At 39.4% G+C, this 9,112-nt stretch overlaps 1 protein-coding gene across 1 annotated transcript; it reads right to left on the bottom strand.

Moving 5' to 3' along the window:
- Positions 1–3,587: 3,587 nt before the first annotated feature.
- On the bottom strand, positions 3,588–4,859 carry LOC107959766 (uncharacterized). Its single transcript, XM_016895934.1, has 4 exons — positions 4,781–4,859; positions 4,558–4,706; positions 4,294–4,364; positions 3,588–3,954 (listed from the first exon to the last, which is right to left on the bottom strand). Exons 1-4 carry the CDS (start codon positions 4,857–4,859, stop codon positions 3,588–3,590), a joined length of 666 nt encoding a protein of 221 aa, XP_016751423.1.
- Between the last annotated feature and the right edge of the window lie 4,253 nt (positions 4,860–9,112).

Here is a 9,112-nt window from a genome sequence, read left to right as displayed (position 1 = left end):
ATCCCCCAATTTTTATTCTCTAGGTATTTGGCACCTTTATCTATCAATTTAGGACCTTTTCACTTGCGATTTAGTCCTTTTTCTCGATTAGGCTTCCAAATGCTAAAATTAACTCACCAAATTTCTCGTACACTAATAAAAACATGCAATGATTCCAAAATAATGATAAAATATTTTAGTCAAATTTGGATTTCTGGTCCCAAGACCACTATTCTAACTAGCCCCAAAATCGGGCTCTTACATTTCTCCCCTTTAGGGATTTTTGTCCTCGAAAATCTTATTGGTGAATAAAGTTTGGGTACTGATCTCTCATAGTCTCCTTGGTTTCTCATGTGGCTTCCTCTGCTCCATGTCTATGCCACAAAACTTTCACAAGTTTTATACTCTTATTTCTCAACTATTTGATTTCCTGAGCTAAAATCTAGACCGTTTCTTTACCATAAGTCATGTCCGAATGAATCTCAACCTCTAACGGTGAAATCACATGCAAAGGGTCTGATCTATATCGACGTAGTATGGACACATGAAACACATCGTGAATCTTTTCCAATTCTGGTGGCAAATCCAATTGGTAAGCAACTGGCCCTACTCTCTTGGTAACCATATAAGGTCTTATGAAATGAGGACTCAACTTGCCTTTTCTACCAAATCTGAGGACTTTCCTCCACGGAGATACTTTTAAAAATACCTTATCACCAACTTGAAACTCAATTTCCTTTTGTTTTAAATCCACGTAGGATTTCTGTCTATTCGAGGTAGCCTTCAAGTAATCGTGAATCACTTTAACTTTCTCTTCAGTCTCTTGGACTAAATCGAACCCGTGAATCTAACTCTCTCTAAGCTCGGTCTAATATAAGGGTGTTCAACACTTTTGCCCATACAAAGCTTCATAAGGTGCCATCTTTAAACTTGTTTGATAACTGTTGTTATAAGCAAATTCAACCAATGGCAAGTACTTTTCCCAACTACCTTGAAATTCGAGAACACAACACCGCAACATATCTTTTAAAATCTGAATCACTCTTTCTGACTGACCGTCGGTTTGCGGGTAAAATGCCGTGCTAAAAATCAACTTAGTCCCCAAAGCCTCTTGTAACTTTTTCCAAAATCTCGAGGTAAATCTCAGATCCCTATCCGAAACAATCGACAAGGTATCCCATGAAGTCTCACAATCTCAGAAATATACAAGTCAGCCAATCTCTCAAGGGAGTAGTCCGTACGCACTGGTATGAAATGTGCCGACTTTGTTACCCTATCAACAATAACCCAAACAACATCCTTTTTCTTCGGGGTTAATGGCAAACCTGTCACGAAATCCATGGTAATTCGACCCACTTCCACTCGGGGATCGTGATAGGCTGAAGCAGATCCGAAGGTACTTGGTGTTCAGCCTTCACTTGCTGACATACTAGACATTTGGAAACGAACTCTAAAATGTCCCTTTTCATCCCTGACCACTAGTACACTTTCCTCAAGTCATTGTACATTTTCACACTACCTAGGTGGACGGACAAACAACCACTATGTGCTTCTCGTAGAATCTTCTGAATAAGCTCATTGTCCTTGGGTACACAAACTCTATCTTTGAACATTAGACATCCATCGGTGCCAATCCAAAAATCTGATTCAATCCCCGACTCACACTGAGTTTTCTTAACTTACAAATCTTTGTCACTGCTCTAGGCTTCACGGATTTCTTGTAGAAACATCAGTTTAGTTCTCAACTCTGCCATAACCGAACCATCATCTAATAATGCCAAATTAGTGTTAAGTGCTCTCAACGTAGATAATGATTTTCTACTCAATGCATCAGCTACCACATTGGCCTTTCCTGGGTGGTAGTCGATAATCAGCTCATACTCCTGTAATAGCTCTAACCATTGTCGTTGCCATAGGTTCAACTCCTTTTGAGTCATCAAGTACTTAAGAATCTTGTGATCAGTGAATACTTAGCATTTCTCACTGTACAAATGGTGTCTCCAAATCTTTAATGCGAACACTATAGCTGCTAGCTCCAAGTCATGGGTCGAGAAATTTCTCTCGTGTGGCTTAAGTTGTCTTAAGGTATAGGCTATAACCTTGCCTTCTTAAATAAGTACACACCCCAAACCATTCAAAGAGGCGTCGTTATATATCACAAACTCCTTGCCCGACTCAAGTTATACTAACACAGGGGCTTCGGTGAACAAGGTCTTTAATCTCTCAAAACTTTGTTGGCACTTTTTTGTCCATTCAAACATGACATCTTTTTCCAGTAGCCTAGTCATTGGTGTAGCTATCATAGAAAATCCATTTACAAATCGTCTACAATATCTGGCCAATCCCAAAAAGCTTCGAACCTCAGTCACAATCCTCGACGGTTTCCATTCAACAATAGAAGAGATCTTGCTTGGGTCAACTCTAATCCCATCACCCGACACAATGTGTCCTAAAAATCTGACCTCTTTAAGCCAAAATTCACTCTTACTGAACTTGGCGTACAATTTCTTGTCTCTCAAGGTCTGTAACACAATTTTCAAATGCTTCGCATGTTCACCCTTATCACGTGAGTAAATCAATATGTCATCAATAAAAATGACTACAAACTTATCCAAATACTGTCGAAAAATGTGGTTCATCAAATCCATAAAGACCGTCGGTGCATTAGTCAAGCCAAAGGGCATGACGAGGAACTCATAATGCTCGTATCTCGTCTAAAAAATAGTATTCAATACATCTTAGAGAACACCGTGACTTCCTTTAACTGGTTGAATAAATCATCTATCCTTGGCAAAGGATACTTGTTCTTCACTGTTATCTTGTTGAGCTGTCTATAGTCGATATAACCTTATCGACCCATCTTTCTTTTTCACAACAAGTACTGGGGCACCCCACGGTGAATAACTTGGTCTCACAAAGCCCTTATCTGTTAACTCTTGCAACTGTACCTTCAACTCTTTCAATTCTGTAGGAGCCATCCTATACGGAGTAATAGAAATAGATGTCGTGCCCGGTACCAACTCGATTCCAAACTCTACTTCCTTCACTGGAGGTAACCTGGGCAATTCTTTCAGAAATACATCTATAAATTCACAAACTACCGGTACCGATTCAATCTTCAACTTATGCAGCTGAGTGTTCAACACAAAGGTGAGATATGCCTCACATCCTTTTCTCAAATATTTCTCAGCAGTCAAAGATGTTACTGTTAGAGGCAAACCATTCGACTCATCTGGTCCAACCCGAAGAACATTTCCATCTTCACATTTCAACTCAATAACTTTTCTCCTACATTCCATTACAACACTATGAAAAGTCAACCAATCCATCCCAAGGATTATATCAAATTCATTAAACGGCAATAACATCAAGTTAGCTGGAAAACAATGACCTCTAATTACCAAAGGACAATTTCTACACACTTGGTCTACAAACACATGTTTTCCTAAGGGATTGGACACTTTTATCACAAATTTAGTTCACTCTACTATCATGCTCATACGAGGTATCAATTCCATACAAATATAGGAGTGGGCCGACTCCGGGTCAATTAAAGCAACAACAGATATATCATGAACAGAAAAGGTACCCGTGATCACGTCGACAGACTATGCCTCTTCATGGGCACGAATAGCGTAAGTCCTCGCAAGCGCTCTACCCTCGGACCTCACTGCAGCATCTTTTGGCGAACCCCTGCTACTACCCCCACTCCCAGGGTTCTTTTGTAGTCTACCCCTCAATGGAGCACTACTTGCCTTCACTTCTTTCTTTTTCTCTCCCTCTTCTAAATCGGGATAATCTCGGATGAAATGGTCCAATAACCCACAATTAAAACACCCTCTTTCTTTACCTGGGCACTCGCCAAAATGACGTCTACCACATTGCGAACATTCAGGCTTATTTTGCCGAGCACAACCTACACTTGCGACAGAAGTAGTCTGAGCTCTAGAAGTTGCGTTCTGCCAGTTCTTGTTTCTATTAGAAAACCCCACCGAAGCAATCGATTAGGCAGTAAACTCTCTTGATCTTTTAGATGAGGACTGATGTAATTTCCTCATCTGTCTCTTCTTTGAATCCCTCAACTCAATATCCACTTTCCTCTTTTCTTTTATTAGCTCCTCTGCTTTGCATGCTCTCTCAACGAGTACTACAAACTCTCTTATCTCTAAAATACCAACAAACACTCGGATATCTTCATTTAAACCATCCTCAAACCTTTTGAAAATAGCGGCTTCTAAGGACACGTATTCCCATACGTATTTGTTGAGTTTCACAAACTCTCATTCGTATTCTGTCACTGTCCTATAGCCTTACTTCAACTCTAGGAATTCCTTCCTTTTCGTGTCTATGAACCTCTGGATAATATACTTCTTCCAGAATTCTTCCTGGAAGAATTCCCAAGTGATTCTCTCTATCAGTACTATAGACACAAGAGTATTTCACCACTGATACGTAGAATCCCGTAGGAGTGATACTGCACTTCACACGCTCTTCAGGTGTGCACGATAGTTCATCGAATACTCTAATGGTATTTTCCAACCAAAACTTTGCTCTTTCTGGGTCATCATCTATACTAGCCTGAAATTCCTTAGCCCTTTGTTTTCGAATCTTATCCACTGGAGGTTTCTCCCTCCTAACCATGTCCGCACATTGCAGAGCTACTGGGGCATACTGAGAGATCGGAGGAGGTGGGAAAGTTGGAGTGTTTGGGTTCGCACGGACGAACTCTGTGTACCAAGCATCCATCATTCAGAGATAGGTTCCCTAGCCCCTCCGCCTTGGCCCATAGTCACGTGCTCACTCTCAACTAGCGTGGCCCTATCGGCAGGAGCCGATGCGTTACTCTCCACATCATCCTCCGTAGCTCTATCAGGATCCATTTACTATATGAAAATACAATTTATAATGGTCAGAAGTCGTCACACTATCAATATATAATTATGGCATGTATAACTAGACTTGTACTCTCACCAGGTTAGTCCTAGAACCGACTAAACCATAGCTTTGATACCACTAAATGTAACACCCCATACCCATATCCTACACCGTGACGGAATACGAGGTGTTACCTCACTTAAACTTGTGCTTACAACCATTTCTGAGTCCCTAAGACTTGGAAAAATTTAAAACTTTCTCAAACTTATCAACATATCCTTAATATGGGACTTCGAGGCCCAAAACACACATCGTAAATCAGTTGGAACCAACTTGGGTACTTTTGCAAACTATAGAAAAACGTCAATTGATATAGGGGCACACGCCCATGTGAAAGGGGCAGACGCCCGTGTAGCCAATTCAACATGGTAGTGTCGATGGACCGTGTGGCTCACATGGCTTAAGCAATGTAGGGACACACCCGTATCCTCCACTTGTGTGGAATTTATTTTAAATGCACACCTACAAGGGTTTTCACATGGCCTGGCACACGCCCGTGTGCCTGGCCCGTGTCCTTCACACGGCCATGACACGCCCGTGTACTAGCCCCTGTACAAAAACATGGACATTCTGTTTCTAACATCAGTAACCCCAAAATATCACACGGCCAAGGTACACGCCCGTGTGCTAGGCCATGCCTTTCACACGGCTGAGACACATGGTCGTTTCTCTGCCCGTGTGTTTATTATCATGCATACTGACTTAAAATTTTTACGTGCACGGGACACACGGCTAGACAACACGCCCGTGTGTCTACCCATGTGGACAATATAAGACTATTTACCTAGCCTCTTTGCCACCCTTACTTACACAACCTACATAATAACCACCAAATTCAATATAAGACTAACTCAAGCAACCACATCATCCACAATAGACAACATTCCATTTGCGCATTTTACTCAACCATGAAAATAACTTCATTCCATACAAATAAAAATAAACATTAACCATCATTTGGGGCTTAATACAAAATGAGGAATTTATCCCACGCCAAAGCATTTGGCCAAGTTAATATTAACACAAAACATAAGACTAATTCCCTATACATGCCATATTCAAAAATATAAATCAAACTATACTAAATGCTTCGATTGATAGTGTGATCGATATCTCTAACTTTCGTTGATCCTTGAGCTAGATAGGCGGTACTATAAGAAAATGGAAAGGAGAGGGAGTAAGCATAAAGCTTAGTAAGTTGCAAATAAATAAATATACAACAACGATTTTACTATTCATTAACATGCTCATAACAGAAAAGTAGGGGTAAGAATAACTTACTCATCACTATCCATATAAATCTCATAGCATATATCGAGTTTACATCTCATACATTTCAAATAGGTACCTGTACCACTCACAACATAGTTATACCATGCTCATTAACTTAAAGTTATAATACTTACCGTTGAACCATTCAGAACACTACCGGATATTCATTAAGCCTCAAATGTGGGTAAGGTGCTGATGCCATGTCCCAGACACGGTCTTACACCAGCTCATATCTCATGTCGACGCCATGTCCCAGACATGGTATTACCCTGACTATCATCCCGTAGCCGATGCATGTCCCAAACATGTCTTGCATTGACTTACGTTTGGAGGACGATACATGTCCCAAAGATGTCTTACATTAGCACTTGTCTCGATACCGATTCCATGTCCTAGACATGGTCTTACACTGGCTCTCAAAATGTGGCTGATGCATGTCCCAGACACGTCTTACATTAGCCCATAATAACCCATATGTCACAGCATGAATATCCGATATATTTCCTAGGTTCGAACGGAAACTCTACTAGTTCTATAATCATCGTACTTTCTCAATTTCAAAATCAAGAAATTCATGCTATATTAATTCAAATGCAATTCAACACATATACATTAGTGATGTAGTTGTATTATTTACACACAACTTACCTTAGATTACAAAATGTGGCGACTAGTCGATTTAGTCAGTTTGCTTAGCTTTCCTCCGGTCTAGGTTCAGACTTTGTATTTATTGATCTATAATAATAAAATGCACTTATTGAGTCACTTTATCAACCTAAGAACTCAACAATTCACAATTGGGCTAAATGACCATTTTGCCCCTAAACTTTTGTAAAATGACCATTTTACCCATCGGCCCAAAAATCAATTTTTATCGAATATCTTAATTTCTCAAGACTAGACGAACCTCTTTGACTCTTATAGCAACTCCAAATTCCCACTATTTCACACATTTTTCATCTATTTTACAACTTATGCAAAAATGTTCCCTTTAGGTGTTTTTAATGCTAACACCTTTCACAAAAGTTGTTTATGTCACACCCAAGACTCATATTCTTCCATAAAATTTTAGAAAACACCCTAGATGCTCTCATGGAAAAACCCTAGACTTTCAACCATTTTGCAAAATAGACTTCTCCTTTGAAAGCTCATGCTTCAAGGGTCTCAAAAGTACAAAAATCATCAACAAAGAGTGCTTCAAATTGCTGAAAATTTTAAGCTTTTAAATCCCCTTTAATGGCTAATTTTTGGTAGAGAAAGAAGATTAAAAAGGGATGATATCATCCTTCCTTTATTTATTTCTATTTTAGTAAAAAATAAGCCACCTAACTCACCAAATTTGAAAATTTTGTCTCCTCTTTGACTCTATGGCCGGCTATGCTTTCTTTTAAGGGTCTAATTACCCTTTAAAATCCCCAAATTTTTATTCTCTAGCTATTTGACACCTTTAGCTATCAATTTAGAACTTTTGCACTTTATGCGATTTAGTCCTTTTTCTCAATTAGGCTTCCAAACGCTAAAATTAACCCACCAAATTTTTCATACACTAATAAAAACATGCAATGATTCCAAAATAATGATAAAATATTTTATTTGTATATGGATTTGTGGTCGCAAGACCACTATTCTGACTAGTCCCCAAAATTGGGCTTTTACAATTTTTCCGTCCATTTGAACTTGACATCTTTTTGTAGCAACCTCGTTACCGGAGTAGCAATCATGGAGAATTCTTTAACGAATCGTCTATAGTAACCCACTAGGCCTAGAAAGCTTCTAATCTCTGATACATTCCTCGGCGGTTTCCACTTAATAAAATCCAAGATCTTACTCGAGTCAACTCTAATTCCATCACCCGACATGATGTGTCCTAAGAATCTGACCTTTCGGAGCCAAAACTCACTTTTACTAAACTTGGCATACAACTGCTTATCTTTTAAAGTCTGCAAAACAATTCCCAAATGCTCCACATGCTTACTCTCATCACGAGAATAAATTAATATATCATTGATAAAAACAACAATGAACTTATCCAAGTACGATCGAAAAATACGATTCATTAAATCCATAAACACGGTGGGAACATTTATTAAGCCAAAGGGCATGAAAAAGAACTCATAGTGCCCGTACCTCGTCCGAAATGCAATTTTCGGTACATCCTACTCCTTAACTCTTAGCTGGTAATAACCGGACCTTAAGTCTATCTTAGAAAACACTGTGGCTCCTTTCAATTGGTCAAACAGACCATCGATCCTTGGCAAAGGATACTTTTTCTTCACAGTCACCTTGTTTAGCTGTTTATAGTCTATACATAACCTCATCAACCCGTCTTTCTTTTTCACAAAAAAGTACCGAAGCACCCTAGGGAGACTAACTCGGTCTCACAAAACCCTTATCCATTAACTCTTGTAGTTCAACCTTTAACTCTTTTAACTCCAACGGTGCCATCCTATACGGGGCAACCGAAATAGGTGTCGTACCAGGGACCAACTCAATACCAAACTCGACTTCCCTATTTGGAGGCAATCTGGGCGACTCTTTCGGAAACACATCCAAGTACTCACATACCATAGGCACTCACTCAATCTTTACTTCTGACTCTTGGGTATTCAACACAAACGCAAGATAAGCTTCGTAACCCTTCCTTACACACTTCTGAGCGGTCATAGAAGAAATCACTATAGGCGAGCTATTCAACTCATCTTATTCAACCTAGAGAATATCACCACTTTCACATTTCAGTTTAATAAAATTTCCCCTACAAGTTACTACTACATCATGAGTAGTTAATCAATCCATACCAAGAATTATGTCAAACTTATCAAACAAAAAAAATATAAGGTTAGCCGAAAAACTGTAACACCCCATACCCTTATCCTATACCGAGGCAGAATACGAGGCATTACCTAACTTGAACTCATACTTACAA

Source organism: Gossypium hirsutum, chromosome A08, assembly GCF_007990345.1.
Source record: "Gossypium hirsutum isolate 1008001.06 chromosome A08, Gossypium_hirsutum_v2.1, whole genome shotgun sequence".
Lineage (NCBI taxonomy): Eukaryota > Viridiplantae > Streptophyta > Magnoliopsida > Malvales > Malvaceae > Gossypium > Gossypium hirsutum.
Note: the sequence above shows the minus strand (reverse complement) of the source record. Positions and strands in the feature narration are given on the sequence as shown.